Below are 21760 nucleotides of genomic sequence, written 5' to 3'. Positions count from 1 at the left end.
TAGGGAGTCTTTTTTAGGGTGCCTCTAGATTGCAGGTATAGTTTAGGGGCCATCGTAGGGAGTCTTTTTTAGGGTGCCTCTAGATTACAGTGTTGATCTGTTGAGGGTGTCTTTAGAGTGATATTGGGTTGTCCTCGGTTAGTTAAAGGGCCCGAGGGTGCCTCTAGCACTGTGTTGTATTCCCTGTAGTCGGTTCGTAGGTGCCTCTAGATTGCAGGTATAGTTTAGGGGCCATCTTAGGGTGCTGTTATAGGGTTCTGTTTAGCCTTTCATGATTGGAGGTGCTTTCTTTCTCTCCTATCTTAGCCTTATGGACCTAACTATTCTGTCTTGGAATGTGCGAGGTGTAGGGGAATAACCTAGTGTATCTCATACACCTAATTGACTAGTGTTGGTAGCGGAATCTCAAACATCATATGTTTAACACTATTTCCAGGATCTATACATGAACATACCAATGAACTAGATTGGAAAGATGATTACCTCTTAATCGCTTTCCCACGAACTAAATTCCGATCAGTATTCGGAAGATAAGAGCTCCAAGTGTAGCTCCTCTACTTGAGACACCGAATAATGACTTGAACTCCCTCCTTTCAGTCAGCTAGGACCTTCTTGAAGGTTGAGATGAAGAACTCCTTCTTTTTGACTAGATACTTGAGAAAACTCCTTTTCTCTCTCTCTCTCTGAGATGTATATTCTGAAACTCTTTCAGACACACACAATTCTATCTCTGAATTGCCTCTTGAGAATTTCTCCTCTCACTTTAGGTTGTATAATTAGGTATATATAGAAATCCCTAGAAGAGGTATTAGACTCAGACTAGGATTCCATAAACCTAATTATTAGGCAACACCCAAACTACCCTCCATTGGGTCTCTTTAAGTGGCCGGCCAACATAGCCCTTTATGGGCTTCCTTGGCCGGCCCACTTAGGGCCTAGCCGGCCATCACATGGCCGGCCTTCCTAAAGCCATTCCGGGCCTCCCTTTTGGACCCGGACATGTTTATCTCTTCGGACTTCTCCGAATCTTTCAGGACTTACCAATAACGGATCCAATCCACTTATTTGCCATTATCCATCTAGTCAATTCTCTCCGTTCAAATCATTACTCTGTTGTGTAACCCTTGTAGGATCCGGTCTATGTTAGCCGCGAATCAACTCTTGATTCGACGATCGTAGTTGGCTTCTAGCTAAGCATTACGACCCCTAATTGGACCGGACTAATGATCTTCCGAATAAGCTCATTAAGATCCTAGTAGCCAAATTGCACGCATTGCATCCTTGGTTGAAGGACACTCCTTCGGAAGGATACCATTCCTTCAGACTTTAGGCATCATATCCTTCAGTCTCCCACTTGTACTTAGAACAAGTGCAATGCTCGATTCCCATGTTTTTTCGTATCTCATCTGATATGTCATATTTATCGGACTCTCTTGATCCCGAGAACAACTTCCAATCCAAACGATTAACTCTTAATCCGTTTGAGCATGGCCATGCATTTTTCAGTTGTTTCTCATCAAGTGGTCTGGAGATACTTTATCCTGATTTTACTCAGGAAAACATAATCCATTCTTGTACTCCCACTCAATTTCATGTCTATCCTGTCTCCCCCAGTATGCCGCTTTTATAACCACTTTTTACGGATGGCGTTTGACGGTACCAAAGTTCGACATTCCTTCCATAAACTGAGTGAGTACTCATGTTTTGAGGAATCTCTCCAATTTGCTTAAATGAGAGTTATGACATCTTATAACTTCAACTCTTGAAGTACTCTCATTCGGCGGGTTTCCAGTGTATCAACTATACACCCATGAAGTTGACCTTTGAATACTCCTATTCCCATAGCCCAAGAAACAGCGCTATCTTGTCAATCACTCATGCTAGTCTTCCTAAGTCATTATTGTCCAACTAATGACCTGGACTAGGGATAGTAGGATGATGTGCTTCCATGTTCACTTAGTAGGGTTTCTTTCATTAGATCACGTATCTAATAAACCTACCTGGAACACTCCATCCTTTTGGACTGTCGTCTAAATTCTAAACCACAATTTAGATGACGAAATAAACCCAGTTTATTTCGGATAACAAGAGTCTGTAAAATTTGAGCACCCGCGTGAACTCCTTCACGTTCTCAATTTTACAAGTCTTCTTAGGATTCTCCTCCTGGATCCTAATTCCTTAGACCCGAGCATCTCATGATCGTTCTAAGGTGACAGTTTAGTTTCTTTTTCACTTTGCTTTGTTATTATCTTGCTTTCGAACTCTTCGTAAGCTGTTATGATAATATCAGTTTTTCTCTCACTGAAATTAGTACTTCCCAAGTTCTAATTTTACTTTCTTAGCTAGTAGAGTTAAGTAACGACTCCCAGCATGGAAAACTCTTTCCCATCTGTTAGCCCTTCCTAAAAGATTCCTATCTTTATTTTCGGAAGATTACTTTTATGACTTTCTTCAATCTTCTGTCTTGTATGGGCGACGACATCCTTTCGTACTCCAAGTACTTTTAGATGTTCGGGTAAACAACAATCATCTCATGATCGTTCTTATGTTTTCTAACCTAAGTGTCTCTCCCGTGTTTATCACGGGAGTTGGGTAGAATTTCTCTCCAAGAGATCTTCTTATTCTGACCTCTTCAAAACTTCTTTTGAACGAGTCTTTATCATCCTCTGGTCTATCTCCATAGACTTTTGATGCCCATGGTTAATTCACCCTCGTCTTCTTGTCCTTTCTTGTATGTCTCCTACATACAGGACCTGAAACAACTCTTGTTTCACTCCCACTTACCTTCTTGTCTCACAAGATTTAACCATTCTTACTCTTAACTCTTTGGATTTCCGATCCAATTTCAGAGTGGTTTCTGCTATAGTTCTTTTGAATCTTCTAAAGATTCCTTGGGGTTTTTGAGCAACCTTCTTAACTCCTTAAGAAGTTTCCAGGCGATCGTCTCTTTGAACCATTCAAGTCGACATCCCTTGTCATGTAAGCCGAGTAACTCTTACTCTCTTTTGTTTTAAGCCGAGTAACTCTTACTCTCTTTTGTTTTAAGGCAAGTAACTCCTTACTTCCTCTTGTTGCTCTTTATCGAATCCCATTCGATTTTTCCTCCCACTTGTCTTCTTAGAAGGACCCTCCTTTTAATGAAGACACCATCGAGAGCAACAATCTCATTGTGTTCCGATGATTGGCGAGAAAACCCCGTTCTTCTATTTGACGAACTTATGTCTAACACGCTTTAGACATTAGAATAATTGACAATTTTAGAACTCCTTCTAAAATAATATCCATATCCAAATGGACTCAACTATTCACTATAGCTTTTTAGGTTTTTAGTGGTTTGGCAGATACGTATTAGACTTTGTGTTTTGGAAGACCGATGACTATCGAACTTATGATCTCATCATATTCTTTAGTCACCCAGACCCACTTCTCGATTTTGGATTTGTTTCCAAAACTTCTCCATAATCAAGTCTTATGTCCATTCTAATCACACTAATCGCAGACTTTCATGTCTAACATTATTTTCTACGATTAACTGAACTCTTGTACTCTTACAAGATTTAGAATGACTAAGTCGGATCATCCGTTAAAATTACTTAAAAGTTAGATAGGCTCTTTTAAGAACATCATAAAATATCTCATATTTTATTCACTCCCATAATCTCATTACAGAGTCATTGTTCTAAAAAGAAAAAGAAATACTAAAACTACTTTAAAGTATTGCCTATCGAGTCTATGATCCTTCTTGAGCTTTTCCAGCAACTCTTGCCTTCTCAGCTTTCGACAGGTTCATCTCCTCTTCAATAAATACTCAGCTCCCTCTTGCTCCTGTCATTCATAATGATAAGAGTCTTTTAGGTATCACATACCTCGAGGAATGTGTATTTAATTGAATAACTTTTAATAATTTTTACCTTGACCGGAACTCCCAGCTCCGTCGTTTAGATCTTCCAAGAATCGCTGGCAATCTCTTAATCGAATATGAGATGTACTACCGCACACAAGACATCTCTTGTTAGGAAGGATAGTTCTGGGTCTTGGTGCTTTCCTGCCCATTCTTTTGCCAGACGGCTTCCTTCTCCTAACGTCTTCCGTTCCCGTATTTACAGTCTCCTGAACTCCTAGAATCTCTTCTAGAGTTCCAGGGGTGCTGAATCTACTTTCAGCAACTTCCAGAATCGCCAGTAGACTTTCGAAGGATACCCGTCCAAACTTATCTTCAATGTTTGCTACTACATCCTGAAACCTTTCATCCAATGAATTCAGGATGATGTCAACTGCCATTACGACTGGCATAGGAGACCCCATCCATTCCATGTCTTTGAAGTGATCAATCATCTCCAAAACATGATAACGGACGGGTTTCCCTTTCTCCAGTCGCATTCCCAGTGTCACCATTGTGATTCTAAATCTTTCTATTCGACATTGTGTTCCAAACACTTCTCTTAGCCGTCGAATAATGGTGTATGCCTCCATTTCAATGAACATATCTATATATTTTCTTTCCATGGCCATTAGCATTAAACCGGTTACTGGCGCTGACTTCCTTCGAATATCGTCTACTTGCTTACGTTCTTCATCAGAAGAAGTTTCTGAAAGCACGGGGATCAGAATGTCCAATATTTCTGCGCTTTCTCCTAGAACCTTTCTCAGGTTTCTCTCCAATTGAACGAAGTTGGTATCGTTCAATTTATCAAGTATGGTGTAGAGGTTGAAGATGTTTGTTGTCATAATTAAACTACATGTAAGAAATGCGAAAGTGATTAAACTTGTTATCCTGGCAATTTTCTTAATTTGCCTATATTATTCTACTTTTGTTGTCCCCTTAGAATAATATAATTCCAAGATCCCATTCCTTCGAAATTAAGCGTACTTGGCACTGCCCTTAATTCGTCGTCCTGGGTGAGTAACTCCTTACTGATCATATCTCATATGACTCTTGGTTAACGATTTAAACATTAAATCATCCTTTAGGCTCGAAGTCCAAAACCCTTTTGCTGACTCATTTGAGAATAACCATTTAGACATGTAGACCTCTTCATAGATCTACCCGTATTGTCCCGAGGTAAAAGATGGCACCCTGCTTTGGCATGACCCACCATCGATGAACAAGGGCTCAACAGGTGTCTTAATCTGGGTAGGCTTTACTCAAAATTCTTTTTGGGACTTATTACGTAATTTATCAAGTTGCGTTACTGTGAACTCTTGCATAACCATTCATGATTTATTACGTAAAAGTTTATGTGGGTTTGCGTAATGATTTGTTAAATCTTAGTATTACCCCTTAAAAGATCCCATCTTTTAAGTTTATTTCTTGTTCGCCTATGGTTCGATTGGATACATATCCAAGAACCTCTATTGACTACTCCCACTTGAACCATGATCTCATCATTCAGTTCGTCAATAGATTCTAAGACCCTATACTCTAAGTATTATTCGGGCACAACTCCTTGCGCGTAGAACAAGAAACGATAATCCTATCTAAAGGTATACTATTCTACGCAATCACATACATCCATACATACAAAAATATGACAATCATAATAAATAAAGTATGTATCCTAGATTCGTTTCTAGGTTTTGCTATCGTATAGCTATTCGTGGGAATTTGTGACATCTCTATGTCTAATGTTTCTAAAGTTTTGTATTCTTAATACTCAAACTAGAAGCATATTATGTTTCTTCCTTAATTGTTTCCAAAATCAATATAAGGAAAAACTCCATTCGGGTTCTCCTCTAACCCCGGGTCTATGTCGGAAAAAATTATGCTCGGAACCGGGAGAAAAGTCTGAAAAACTCCCTTTCAGATCATGGCCCAAAAAGCCCTTGAGTCTCACTCAAAATATCTGAGTCAACCCTGGTCAAAGTCCCTTGACTGGTCTCTGGTCAACTCTTGACTCAGCCTGGTCAAGGTCCGGTCCTAGAGACAGCACCTTCCTGCCGTGCTTTGTCTCTCAGGCAGACGCGTCCTAGCCCAGCTAGACGCTTCTGTCCTAGGACAGACCATAGACATCTCGGGTGAGATGTCTAGGATGCGTCCTGGTCGCGTCCCAGACGCGTCCAGACCATCCGGTCGCCTTATATCCCTCTCGGGTGCTCTATCCGAGAGCTGTTGGAACTCCCAGACGCGTCCCAGACGTGTCTGGTCTTGGGACAGCACATGTGCCATCTCGGATGTTCGGTCCGAGATGCACCCGTGCTCCACAGTCGCGTCCCAGACGCTTCTGTGCACAGACGGCGAGGCCATCCTATCTGGGATGCCTTCTAGACGCGTCCAGACGCGTCCTAGACGCGTCCAGACGCGTCCTAGACGCTTCTGGATGCTCCGGTCGCATCCGAGTTGCGTCCGGAAGCTTCCAGTCGCATCCGAGATGCTTCTGGTTGCTCCAGACGCATCCTGGATGCATCCGGACACTCGTCCAGTGTCTCGGTCCTAGACCGAGACTCTAAATAGGTTCCCTCGAGCGCGTCCCAGACGCGTCAGGGATATCCGAGACGCTCCTGTCTCGGAATCCTATTCCGTCTCGGACTGGGATGTCCCAGACGCGTCCCACGCGCTGGGACGTCCGAGACCCGAGAGTCTCGGACTCCTAGTCCGTGTTGGACTGGGATATCCCAGACGCGTCCTAGACGCTCTGGGATGTCCGAGACCCGAGAGTCTCGGACTCCTAGTCCAGCTCGGACTAGGATTCCCGGTCCTTCACGGACTGGGATTTCCAGTCCGTGTCCCTGTTTGTCTCGGACTGTCTGTCCGAGACGTGCTGGTCCGGCCCGGACGCGTCCTGGACGCGTCCTGGCCTGTCCGGCCAGTAGGGTTTCCAAATTTTTTTGGAAATCCAACCGTTCCAACTGATTTTTCTTTTCTTTTTATTTGTTCCAGCTGCTGTTAGGTACTGGTTTTGATCAATTCATCAACCAATCTTCATGGTTTTGATGATTTTTATCAAAATTCTAATACCCTAAAGCTTGTTTATGAAAACTCTTTTCATAAAACTATGTTTCTAGTGTTTCTAGGTCATGAATCTCATCCAAAACCCTAATTTGATCTCATCAAACTTATGTTTAAATCTCTATTCAAACATTAAAACACTAATATCTAGTTGTTCAAGTATGAATCTAATTCGTCTAGTCAAAGATAGTTCATGCAAACGGCTCGTGATGCCACTGTAGGGGAATAACCTAGTGTATCTCATACACCTAATTGACTAGTGTTGGTAGCGGAATCTCAAACATCATATGTTTAACACTATTTCCAGGATCTATACATGAACATACCAATGAAATAGATTGGAAAGATGATTACCTCTTAATCGCTTTCCCACGAACTAAATTCCGATAAGTATTCGGAAGATAAGAGCTCCAAGTGTAGCTCCTCTACTTGAGACACCGAATAATGACTTGAACTCCCTCCTTTCAGTCAGCTAGGACCTTCTTGAAGGTTGAGATGAAGAACTCCTTCTTCTTGACTAGATACTTGAGAAAACTCCTTTTCTCTCTCTCTCTCTGAGATGTATATTCTGAAACTCTTTCAGACACACACAATTCTATCTCTGAATTGCCTCTTGAGAATTTCTCCTCTCACTTTAGGTTGTATAATTAGGTATATATAGAAATCCCTAGAAGAGGTATTAGACTCAGACTAGAATTCCATAAACCTAATTATTAGGCAACACCCAAACTACCCTCCATTGGGTCTCTTTAAGTGGCCGGCCAACATAGCCCTTTATGGGCTTCCTTGGCCGGCCCACTTAGGGCCTAGCCGGCCATCACATGGCCGGCCTTCCTAAAGCCATTCCGGGCCTCCCTTTTGGGCCCGGACATGTTTATCTCTTCGGACTTCTCCGAATCTTTCAGGACTTACCAATAACGGATCCAATCCACTTATTTGCCATTATCCATCTAGTCAATTCTCTCCGTTCAAATCATTACTCTGTTGTGTAACCCTTGTAGGATCCGGTCTATGTTAGCCGCGAATCAACTCTTGATTCGACGATCGTAGTTGGCTTCTAGCTAAGCATTACGACCCCTAATTGGACCGGACTAATGATCTTCCGAATAAGCTCATTAAGATCCTAGTAGCCAAATTGCACGCATTGCATCCTTGGTCGAAGGACACTCCTTCGGAAGGATACCATTCCTTCAGACTTTAGGCATCATATCCTTCATGAGGTTGCAATAATTTTGCTAATCGTAAGCATTTACTCAGACTGATTAAAGATCACAACCCGGACATTCTTTTTCTGTCTGAAACTAAATGTATGAATGTGAACATAGACCAAATGCTGAATATTCATAATATTTACAATAAGCATATCATTGATCCGGTTAATAAAGCAGGGGGTCTAGGCCTTTTCTGGAATTCCAACTATGACATGGATATTATACATGCAGATCAAAATATGATTCATGTCCTGAGCACTCAGGTAGTCTTGGGTAGTAAAATTTATCTCACAGGTTTCCATGGGTGCCCTTATAAAAATAATAAGATGAAACCTTGGGATACACTTGCCCACCTTGTTCCTAAGGACAATACTCCTTGGCTTGTCATAGGAGATCTCAACTGCATTCTTGATCCTTCTGAGAAGTCAGGAGGACAACCGGCTCATCTTCCCACTATTAACAACATAAGAATATTATCAACAATCTAGGCCTTCATGATTTAGGTTTTCATTGGTTATCCGTATACTTGGACCAATAGACAATTTGCTGGTAATCTGATTGATGAACGGCTAGATAGAGCAGTGGCGAGTTATAATTGGTTTCTCAGTTACCCTCATTCCAGGATTAATCATCTTGACACTCTTGGTTCTGATCATAAACCTATTCTGCTATCTACCAATAATCATTCAAATCTTGGCCGTAAACCCTTTAAATTCATTTGCACTTGGATGTCTCGCCCCAATTGTGCTAGCTTCATCAAATCCAATTGGCTTTCGATCCCTAACCCGATTCAATCCAAGCTTAACTCCCTGGCCATTAAGCTCTCTAAATGGAGCAAAGAAGTTTTTGGTAATTTGGACAAGAACATTAAGCAGCTTACCCACAATCTTCAGAGGATCAATAATGCAGAAGATTTCAAAAATACATACGCCCAAATCGAGAATCTTCTTCTTCAACAAGAGAGTTTATGGTAGGAAAAATCCAGAATAGCCAACATCAACTTGGGAGATAGAAACACCCAATATTTTCATGCTAAGGCTACCACTAGACTGCGTAAGAATAAGATTCTGGCAATTAAGAGGACTGATAATACTTGGGCTAATGATGAAGTTGAAATAGCGACGATTTTTTCTAACCATATTCAGCAGATTTCCACCACAGCGGGATCTACTATGTCCTCCAATATTAAGGATTGCTTCTTCCCTCAAATCTCAGATGTTCAGAATGAGTCTCTCACTGTACTTCCCCATTATGACGAGATTAGAATGGCCACTTTCGCTCTTAAGCCAGGAGCGGCTCCTGGTCCAGATGGTTTCCCGCCGCATTTCTACTAGCCTAATTGGGAGACTGTCAAGGAAGACATACAGTTGATGACTTCATCTTTCTTTCAAAATTCTACTTTGCCAGCTGTCTCTAACCACACTCATATTTGTCTTCTTCCCAAAACTAAAACCCCTCAATCGCCGGCTGACTACCGGCCTATTAGCTTGCTTAACACCACCTACAAAATTATTACCAAAATTCTAGCCAATAGACTTAAACCCATTTTGGCTGATATTATCTCTCCTTTTCAAGGAGCCTATGTTCCAGGTAGGCAAATTACTGATAATATTATCATCAGTCAAAAACTCATTCATTCTTTCAAAAAAGTTAAGGGCGCCAAGAGCTACTTTGGTCTCAAGTTGGACATGTCTAAAGCTTTTGATAGAATTGAGTGGAGTTATCTGGAAAATGTGATGAATTTGATGGGGTTCGCAAGCTCTTGGATCAATCTCATTCAGACTTGCATCTCCACTAGTTCTATGGCGGTTCTCATCAATGGACGCCCGGGCAGTACTTTCAATGTGAGCAGGGGCATTAGGCAGGGCGATCATCTCTCTCCTTTTCTTTTTGCCATTGCCATGGAAGGTCTTAGTCGTCTCCTAGAGAAAAAGCACAGTGAGTCCTCTTTCATTGGCTTTCCCATTCCTCACTCGAACCTCACTATTAAACACCTTCTTTTTGCTGACGACTGTATCATTTTCGGGCAAAACTCGCTTGAGAATATTTTCAATCTTAAACAAATTCTTAAGGAATTCAGCGAGGCGTCTGGGCAAATGATTAATTATGCTAAATCGAATATCTTTTTCTCTAAAAACTCGCATCCGAAATCCAAACGGATAATTATTAGAGAACTTAAAGTTCATCAGTCGTCGTCAGGGGATAAATACCTGGGTACCAAACTTTTTATTGATCGGAATAAAAAACAAGCCTTCAATTCCCTCATTATTCAAATTAAAAATAAACTTGCCAAATGGCAAACTCACCTCCCCTCGCAAGCTGGCCGCTCGGTAGTAATCTCAACTATCGCAGCAGCTGTTCCCCGATACCAAATGCAGTGCTTTGCCCTTCCCAAAGGCATTAGTGACAACATTGAGTCTATTCAACGGACTTATTGGTGGGGAAAATCCAAAATTTTCCATACTATCAACTGGAATTCGATTTGCAAACCTCGCAATCAAGGTGGTCTTGGTCTACGTCTTCCTCAACTCGATAATCAAGCTTTTCTGCACAAGCTAAACTGGCGTATCGTCAAAAACCCGGAAGCTATATGGGTTCAAGTGCTCAAAGGGAAATACTTTCATAACTCTCACAAACCTACGCAGTCCAAGAATCATCATTCTTGGCGTTGGAAATCTATTTCCAAACACTATCATCAAATTGATAGCCTTATTTTTTGGAGTATTAATAAAGGTGAGCAGATCAATATTTGGACTGACTATTGGATACCTAATCATCCGCCACCAATCACGAATGATAGAGGTTGTACGTTCGAGAAGGTATCTCAACTTATTACGAATGGTATGTGGAACTTAAATTTAATTAATATGTGTTTTAATAATGATATTTGCAGTTCTATTCTCAGCATTAATCTTAATCCCAACGAAGAGGATAAAGCCATATGGACATTGACTAAATCAGGTAATTTCTTTCTTAAATCCATATATAATTTTTTACGTAACAATACAATCCACAATACTCAAAACCAGATGGACTGGTTCTTTATATGGAATATGAGCACTATTCCGCGGATTAAACTATTTCTTTGGAAATGCTGCACTAATAGCCTACCAGTAAGAGCGAAGATTGGTAAATTCATTGGCAATAATTACTCATGTGTTAATTGTAATGAAGATGAGACACTTGATCATGTTATGTTGCATTGCTCTTTCGCTAAAGCAATCTGGTTCCATTTCCATATTAGAACGGATAATATCTCCACTACTACTTAGTGGATTCAACAATGGAAACCGCTGGAGGAAGAAACAATTAATCTTTATGCTAAAATTCTATGGTTTTTGTGGAAAGCCAGATGTGAAAACTGCTTTACGACGAATAAACAAAATCCTTCACAAATGATAGAGAGGATTATCAATACCACGACTACTCCACTCAGAACTGAGTCTAGAACCATCAATAAATGTAAGGAAAAAACGAATACCCAAACATGAGACCTCCATCGACACCATATATTAAGATCAATGTAGATGCTTCATTTGTCAGTTTAAATGAACAGGCAGGAATTGGCTACATCATACGAGATGCAGAGGCTAACTACATAATAGCGGTGGCAGATATTGTTCGAGGGCAACATGCGGAAGAATGTGAAAGCTTAGCAATACTATCTAGTCTCCAAGGTGCTATGCAACTGCAAATTCCTTATGTGCACTTAGAAAACGATAATCAAGCAATAATCATAGCACTCAACGGCAAGGGAGTAAATCTTCACTGGCAATCGCAAAGAATCATTCAACGGATCAAAGACATCAAGGAAAAATTTATAGGAATTATATTCACTCATATATCTCGAAATTGTAATACTTATGCTGATGCATTAGCTAAATGGGGTCGTACCCACGGTCATAAGAAAACTTGGCATGATGTCCGCTCTTTCTTTTCTGATTTCTAGTCGGTTTGTAATAGACTCTGGTTTAATAGTAATACTTTTCATCAAAAAAAAAAAGTTCCCACCGATTTGTTTGTCCATTAAAGGTAACCTTTTGTCATTACTCATCATTAATGTTACTTCTACTAAGAGAGAGATCGAGTTCAAAATTAAATCGAGTATATCGTCATCTTGATTAAGTTTCATTTGTAATTTCTCCCTTTTGAACATAATTGTTACGTGTCTCACATCAAATTCCATTTTTCGTTGACGAGTTTGCTTACCCATTTATTATACATAACATAAGATTTTGTGCAGACTGGGACAAACCAAAAGATTAAATCTAGCCATCTATTGTGTTTTTTCTCAGATATTATCCATTAGTTCTCTTACCTACCTAAAAAAACATAATTCGTTCATCCACTCACTAAATCTATTATAAAAATTCACGAGAAATTTTGATCGTCCAATTTCCACAGTTAAATCTCAACCCTTGATTTTCATCTCAAATTATAACTGTCATCATAAAATTAATCTATTGTACAAAACACAATGTTTTTTGCGGACTGGACAAACCAAAAGATAAATCTAGCCGTCTGTTGTGTTTTGTTCTCATATATTAACCATTAGATCTCTTACCTACCTAAAAAAATACAATTCGTTCAACCACTTACTAAATCTATTATAGAAACCAACGATAAATTTTGACCGTCCAATTCCATAGTTACATCTCAACCCTTAATTCTTATCCCAAATTATAACAGTCATCATAAAATTAATAACAGAATACAAAACACAATATTTTGTGCTGACTGAGACAAATCAAAAGATAAATCTAGCCGTCTGTTGTGTTTTTTCTCAGATAGTAGCCATTAGATCTCTTACTTACAAAAAAAATACAATTCGTTCACTCACTCACTAAATCTATTATAGAAACCTACGATAAGTTTTGTGATGCAACCGTAGTAGGCAAGAGATTAAAATTATAGAGATCGCTCCTATACGATTGATTAAATCAAACAATTTTATTTATTAGTCTAAGCCCCCTTAACAATGAAAATAAAAGGTCTATTATGGGCTTGAAACCCTAAAATAATAGAAGTAAAAAAAATTACCAAAACTTTAAAATAACTAGAATTTAGAAAACTGATAAAACAACCACAATTGAGGAACTGTTAAAAACTAGAAAATCTTCCCTAAAACAACTAAAATTTTGAAACTGCTAAAGCTAAGAAAACATAAAATTCGAAAGCTACTAAAAAAATTAGAAAATCTTCTTGTAGGTCATCCAATCCCCGACTTGTCACGGTCCCACTTAGCATAAAATCATAATGCTATTTTGTCTGTTGCATCATCCTCCTAGGATTGGACAAAATTCAACCTCGAATTTGAATCGTCCTCGTGCGAATTATCTCCAGAATATGGTAATAAGTGCTTGACGTTGAAAACATCCGAGGAGCGCACATGACTTGACAATTTCAGATGATAAGTATTCAGATTAATCTTTTCAAGTATCTCTAGCGGTCTGATTTTCCTGGCTGAGAGCTTGTTATATTCTCCCATCGAAAACCGATCCTTAGTTAAAACGACCCAAACATACTCGTCCTACTCATACTCCACGTGTTCCTCTGGGCTCATCCTATAATAAAGTCTATTAGGTAAAGTCGTCTAGGAACTCGATTTATTTGATGTTGAAAGTCCTTCAGCGGTGGTAGACTGTCACATATATCTGTAGGGAAAACATTTGTGAATTATTCCCATACTGGGCGAACGGAATATGGGATCATGCCATCCACAATACTTATTTCCTTACCAATCAACATATACCCAACATCAATTTGTGCAACCTCCAAGATAACAAATTCGAAATTTTACCATTCTCAGTTGTAGGCAAAATCTCTCTACTTGGTAGCAAAAATTTTCTTCTTGTCAAATAGAAAGCTAAAACTATTATTTCGACCAGCATGAATAGTCGATCTATGAAACTGCGAAGGTTTGCGCAATTATAGATGACACACATCCATAACGACGACATCACACCACACACTATCGTGATATTGTGTTCCAACAAAAAAGGAAACAAGACACTGTTTGGAAATAGTTACCTGAATTCTCTTCTTAAGCCACACTAATGTGTAAGGATCTGGGTGTGGTTTTGTCTTCAAGTTAAGTTTGGTTCTCGCCTCTTCGGAAATAACGTTCTCACACGCACCAAAATCAACGATTAGTTTACACACCTTCCCTCTGATTGTGCAAATAGATCGGAAGATATTATTCTATAACCAATCTTTCTCTTCGAGGGTACGTGTAACACGGCCGTCTAATTACTAGTAGTGGTCCAACATCTCCCTCAACGAATTCTTCTGATTCAGCATCATCATACACAGGATCACCAACATCTTCTTGATTTGCCTTCTCTTGTGTAGTGTTAACCATGTACACCCCTTTACCGTGAGGTCCTCCTTTTGGATATTGATTTGTTCGATGACTAAGTTCGCCACACTAAAAACATCGAATAGTCGACCGCTAGTTTGAGACGAATTAGTCTGATTATTTTGTTGTCTCGCGGCTACCCGTGTTTGTGTAGAACCCGAAGCATTACCTCGTTGTGGGTTACTACCTGTTGGCCTAACCTCAACATGACTTCTTTCAGACACCGTAACCCAAGATGTTGTTCCTCTACCCCTTCTTTTCTTTTATTTTTCACAAATTAGGGCACGTTAATGAGCATCTGATAACGTAAATGGATCAAACATATTGATTGTATCCTGATAGTCTTCCTTAAGAACACCAATTTAGCGAGCGACTAGTTGTTCTTCGGTTGCAGGAAGTTCATTGCGAGAAATCAGAAAGTGAAACTTAGTAGTATACTCGTCTACAATACGAGTCCCTTGCTTCAATTGTTACAATTTATGGTACATTAGCTTGGTGTAGTTATGTGGAAGAAAATTTGTACGCATATATTTCTTCATCTTCTCCCTTGAAGTTACCTTTGATTTTCCTATTCTGGACGACACCAACTTGTGTTGCTGCCACCATGCAGCAGCCTTGCCACGAAGTCTAGTAACCACGAGAGGAACCTTCCTATCATGAGGTCCTTAAATTATAGAATATCAACGACCGTAGTTGGCCAGTGAATTCTTCAGGTTGACCACGCCCTCCAAAATCCAGGATATCAATCCTCAACCCCATTTCCTATCTCTGAGAATCGTGATTAGTTTGGTTCCTTCTTCCCTAAATGCGCTAGCAAAAGGGATTGTAAAAATTATCTTCAGTAGATCCATCATCCTTTTCTGAGTGACGATTTGGTGAAGCCGGTTTCCTTTCATGAACAACCAATGCATCCAACCGATGCGTCAATCCTTCCACCATTCGAGTCATCTTTTGCCGCAATTCTTCAACACCGTCTAATCGTTGATTCATAGCTTTAATTTTCGCTCTTTCGTTAACAATATCCATGGGATTCTCCCTACCTACAGCAGGTTGTCTTCTCAGTGGCATTGTTAAAGATCGACGCAAGCTCTGATACCAACTGATGCAACCTAGTAGGCAAAAGATTAAGGTGTCGTTTGACAACACTAAAATAAGTTACTTTTTTGCTTATTTAAGTATTAAAAATAAAAAAAGTTAGTTTAGTAACGTAATACAACCGACTTTACTTAAGTTAAAATTTAACTTTTTTTTCGAAGTAATTTTGTTTTGTTTTAGACTTAAAACCAAAGTAACTTTTGTTGGTGGGAAAACCAACTTGACTATTTTCGATAAAAAAAAGGAGGTTCAAAAAAAGGAGGGAACCACGTCCTTTTATTGAGGGAATCCCACGCCCTTTATTAGAGAAAAATTTTAACCCATTTTCTTGGGTTCTCCAGAGCTTCATTCCCCCACAAATTGGCTGCTCATTTATTACTTTACTTCTTCTTCTATTTCTTCACATAAACAACAGGTAATCTCTATCTCCCTTCTTTAATATGTACTTCTTCTCAATAACTCTTTTTCTTTTCTTTTACTTTGTCAGTTCTTGATTGATGAAGTATATGGCATCAAAGTGTATTCTTTTATTAAGAAAATGTAAAATTATTACCTATAAAAATAATTCATTAATTATTAAAATCCTATCACTTGTTCCTTTCTAAGAAAATGCCATTAGAACCCTGGAAGTAGCTTCCCCATCATCATTTCTTTCTCCCCTTTTGGTGTTTTAGTATCGCTGTTAATTTTTACTAGTTATAAGTATATATCATGTTTCAATATAATGATCATTACAACCATTGTTCACATCTCTTGCTTACTGAATAGGTAATAGATATTTTGCATTGGAGCATATTATTGAGCTTGTTCTTTGAATCTAGTTTTGGGTGTTCTAATTTATTATGATGGATGAAAGAGTATGTCATAAACGGGTGTATTTTGTTGAACGTCTGCATATTGACTTCATTTATGCTTGAAGTGAAGAACATAATAGAATCACTAAGAGTTGTCCTTATTAGAAGTTAAGCTAGTTCTATTATCAAAACTGTTCATTAGATTCTCTATTATTAGTACTAAACCTTACATATGAAGGGCCAATTCACTGCTCAGTACTTTTTTCTTGGCTGGTCTTGTTTCCCTATTAGGTTTGGATTTCTCTGCGTAGAATCAGTTTCGAGGGTTGATTGCTTGTAATTTGACTTTTGATAATATTACCAACTCATTTATAAATTTATACTCTAGCTGACTTTCAATTAGTCTGCATTTTCTCTTTATGAAGCCGCAATTGCAACTAATTCCTCTTGATCCCAAGTAAACTTGGCGTATTTTATAGATTTGATGGCCGAAAAGGTAATCGCATCCGGTGAAAATAGGGTAATGGGGACATTCTCAAAAAGTGAACGGACAAACATAATGAAAAAAATATTATCAAATTAAGATTTAGGCTTAAACATGATTTAAAGGCTTTTAAAATAAGATGACGATCTCGAAGGACAAATATAAAGATCATAAGAAACTTGTTGAAGGAAACATTGGACTGGGTTGGACTTCAGTATCCTGTACTATGAGTGCTACAATGAATGGTGGGACAACTAAGTTAAGGTAACTTTTAATCTTCTTAGGTTGTAGTTTTATCTTTAGCATAAAAGACAATCTAGTTTATAAATCTTTACCTTTCATTTAACAGACAGATCCGAGGGCAAGTAGATTTTGCAGCAAGGTCGTCCATGTTGGGTTATGGTGTCTCTTAGTGCTGGTAGCGAAATCTTAAACATCTAGTATGTCTAACACTAGTATCCCAGGATCTCATGCATAAGCTAATAATAAACTAAGAGTTAGAGATTACCTTAATCGCTAAATTTTCCCTCGAACCTTTCCAATCGAATGTGAAGACCAAGAGCTCCAATTGTTGGTCCTCTACTCAAGACACCCAAATGATCAACTTGATATCCTAACTTGTTGCTAGCTAGAACACCAATGGTGGTTTGATGAAGAACACTTCTTCTTTTGACAGGATAGATAGTTTGGAGATTATCTCTTTTTCTTTCTCTACTTGATGTTGTAGTGTAAGAAAGCTTCTTGAAATTTTCCCACACCTTATTCAAGTCTTAAGAGACATTATATATAATCCTAAGTTAGAGTCCAACCCTAATTAGGTTTCCTAAAAGTCCATTTTGAATAAGGTTTAGGGTTTTCACAAAAATAGAAACTAGTTTTTATTTCTTGCTACCCTAACTCATGGCCGGCCAAAGCATGTCATAAAGGGCAGATCTGGCCAGCCCTGTAAGGGCACTCGACCTATCAAGGCCGACCCCTTTTTGGGCCTTAAAACTTCCTTTAGTTGCCCCGACCCAAATCCCCTTTATTCAGGCCTTTTGTACTATCTTTACCTAAACTTCTTTTAGGCCTTTTGGACATATTTATGGGTCTTGCCCATGTTTATATGTCACATCCCTCTAGTCATATCATCCGATCAAATTGACATTCTTTGATGTAACCTGATGTAGGATCCGGTCTAAGTTAGCCGCGAATTTCTTGGTAATTCGTCGATCGTAGTTGATTTCTAGCTAAACACTACGACCCCTAAATCATCCGGACTTGATGATATCCTTCATCAATTTTCCTATCCGATAAATTGCTCGCATTGCATCTTTGGTCGAAAGACATCTCTTCAGTCCAGAATACGAAAAATTCGTGATTATTTTTGTAGATATTGTTGCTAATGGACGTCTAAGAGGATCACATGATAGAGATTTTGATTCATCTAATGGAGAAGATGGCCCAAATTGCGTCTATATTGTAGTCCTCATGGTAGCTCTGAAGAGGTGATGAAGAAAAATGAAGGTTACGAACATGTTAGAGATGAGCCACTTGAAGAAAATGTTGATGTTACAGCTCCACCTCGTCGCCCACGAAGAGACAGAAAAGGATTTGAGATAAATGAGACATTGAAGATATTAGCGCGTCTTACAAACGTAGAATAGATGAAAAAAAAATATATTTATGATGACAGACTGCATTGAAATATTAGATGGCATGGGGACGTTAGTCAACAACGATACATATATTAATGCCATAAACTACTTAAAGAAAAAAATGGGGAGAGACTTTTATCCGCACGCCTGACCACCGAAGGATGGGTTGGATAAATTCTATTGAAAATGGTAACCTTTAGGTACATTAGGTTTCTATTTCCAACTATTTCCGTTTACAATTTTATTTTATATTTGAGTTCTTTTAATTCGATATCGGATGATCAATTATTTAAGGTACTTTTTTAATGATAATTATTTAATGAATCATTTGGCTACTTGTTTTTGTTACTTGACAAAATTATAACTCTAATATGTTTACTGGTTGGAGATTTTGAAAAATGATTTCTGACAGTGAAACAAGTACTGACAGAGAAGACAATATCATTGAACTAATGACAATAATTTTCTTCAACAATATAATTCAAGATATTTTTTAAAGCCGTATCGAAATGATTCGTTTACTGGAAGAGAATATGTATATAACGTATTGAATGGACATATAGACCGATGCCCATATATATTCCATTTGAAGGCAAATGTATTGTATGACTTATGTGATGCACTTAAAACTCGTGGGCTCGTGAGAGATACTCGTTACGTCAGTATAGAAGAACAATTGTGCATATGCACAATTAATGCAACTGAAATGTTGCAGATAGATTTCAACACTCCCAAGAAACGATATCTCGTCACTTTGGTTCAATCCTTAAAGCAATTTGTAAGTTTGTGAAACATGTTATCCTTCCTCCAGACTTTCAATCCATGCATCCCTACCTTAAGAGCAAATGAGACAAATATTGGTTTTGGTTTAAGGTAATATTTATGTACTATATTGTTATTTTTTTATTTTAGGAGAAGTAATTATTAATTTAGTTGTTTAATTTTCAGAATTGTATTGGTGCAATTGATGGGACACGTGTAAGTGCATCTATACCAGTTGGTAAAGCACAAATACCATACTGTGGTAGAAAGACTTTACCTACACAAAATGTTATGTGTGCATGTGATTTTGATATCTGCTTTACGTATGTCGTTGATGGTTGGGAAGACACAACGAATGATTCAAGGGTGTTTATGGAGACAATTAGTGATGAAGGAATGAAGTTTCCTCATCCCCTCGAAAGTAAATTTATTTAAAACCACATTATTTTCCATAATATTGTATAATTTTTAATCAATTCTTATGTAACAGGAAAATATTATTTGGTTGATTTGGGATATTCTAATTGCACTGGTTTTTTAGCACCATATAAGGGAGAAAGATATCATCTAAATGACTATAGAGGAAGTTGTAGAGCACCTCGATCTGCCTGAGAGCAGTTCAATTATGCTCATTCGTCGTTACCTAATGTGATTGAAAGATGTTTTAGTGTGTTGAAAGCTTGCTTCCCAATTTTAAAGATGATGCCTCGTTTTAGTCTTCGTAAGCAAAGAAATATAGTAATAGCAGCGTGTGCACTACATAACTATATTAGAAAGCATGCATTAAAGGACGATATGTTCAAAACCTATGAAAGAGAAGATTTTGACATTTATAATAAAAGAAGGGAGACGGAAGTCAAAATTCAAGGCATATCAAAACAACTCAAGAAGAACGAAGAGAAATGTGTGTAATAAGAGACATGATACGCCACACAATGGCTGCACATTATCGGTTGTCTTTATAGATGGAACTATGGTTATATCTATTTTAATGCTTATAATGCGAATATGAGTGGATTATAAATCTAGGATTTGATTCTCATATTATTATTCTGTGTTAAATAGTAATTTCTTTATCATGTTTTACATATTATAAGTCTAATTACTTTTAGATATGACAGTTTCTTCTTCATATTTATTTAATATTAACTTATTTTTTTTATATAAAAATAATTTCAATTTATGTCTCGTCAAGTTGATAAGCTTACTTTTTGGATTGTGAATCAGTCGTATTATAGAGTGACTCGATTTCATAAAGAACATAAAAGAAATAAGAAGATGAAGGTGTCTCAAAGAAAAAAAAAAAAAAAAAAAAGTCAAAAAATATTACCAAACTAACCTTTTGACTTATAAGCAAGTGTCTTGCCAAACTAACTTTATGTTATATTCTACTTTTTAAAAGTTAAAGAACTTTTACTACAAGCAAAAGTACTTTTACTTTTGCGTTGTCAAACGACACCTAAAAGTATAGAGATCGCTCCTCTATGATTAATTAAATCAAACGAAATTTTATTTAATAATCTAAGCTCGCTTAACAATGAAAATAAAAAGTCTATTTATAGGCTTGAAACCGTAATATAATAGAAGCCTAAAATTACTAAAACTCTAAAATAACCAGAATTTAGAAAACTGTTAAAAACAAGGAAAACAACCAAAATTGGGGAAGTGCTAAAACTAAAAAATCTTTCCTAAAAAAACTAAAATTTTGAAAGTGCTATAACTAAGAAAATATAAAATTCAGAAACTACTAAAAATTGAAAATCTTCTTGTAGGTCATCCAACCCCTAACTTGTCACGGTCCACTTACCATAAAATTCTAATGATATTTTATCTACGACATTATTTAGTATTATCTTTTCTTAATTTTGTTAATATCACTCCATGATTGTTCATCATCCCTTTCATTCACTCTCCCTCATTCACTGTATCAATCAAATTCCATCCCCTGGAAACCTCTCTTTCTACCACCAAGTTTTTCATCCACCCTCCTTAAAATTTAAAGTTCATCAAATGGATTGGTTTTGGACTTTAGGCTGCTCTATTTCTCCATAAAAGCCTTATTCACTTTCAACTAAAGCATACCAACTTAGTTCATTCATTTGTTGATTAACCTATGTAAGTGTTTGTACTCAAATATTCAACATTTTATTTTATGATTCAACATATATAGGATGAATCTCTTTTAATTGTTTATTACAGGGACAAGAACACAATCTTATTAGAGTTTTTGAGTCTAAAGTCCAAAAATAGAGGGGGTAGGGGTGGGAAACGGTCCGGGAACCCGAGATCAAACCCAATCCACCCAGACTGTTAGTACCCGAAATCCGGATGAAACCCGAGTCGGGCATACCTGCCCCGTTATTTCGGGCAGGCGCGGGCGGGACTCGGGCAACACCCTATATCCGAGTCCCGACCCACTATACCCGCCCGTTTAGCCTGCCCGACCCGCCCGCGACTTTAGAAGTCGTCAGAT

At 38.1% G+C, this 21760-nt stretch overlaps 1 protein-coding gene across 1 annotated transcript; it reads left to right on the top strand.

Moving 5' to 3' along the window:
* Positions 1-11644: 11644 nt before the first annotated feature.
* Positions 11645-12106, top strand: LOC147568085 (uncharacterized). Its single transcript, XM_086658972.1, has one exon. It carries the CDS (start codon positions 11645-11647, stop codon positions 12104-12106), a length of 462 nt encoding a protein of 153 aa, XP_086515098.1.
* Positions 12107-21760: the final 9654 nt, after the last annotated feature.

The sequence above is a fragment of the Eschscholzia californica genome, unplaced genomic scaffold (assembly GCF_041429995.1).
Source record: "Eschscholzia californica isolate CP2 unplaced genomic scaffold, dmEscCali1.0.p SCAF_1, whole genome shotgun sequence".
Lineage (NCBI taxonomy): Eukaryota > Viridiplantae > Streptophyta > Magnoliopsida > Ranunculales > Papaveraceae > Eschscholzia > Eschscholzia californica.
This window is presented reverse-complemented; position numbering and strand designations above follow the sequence as displayed.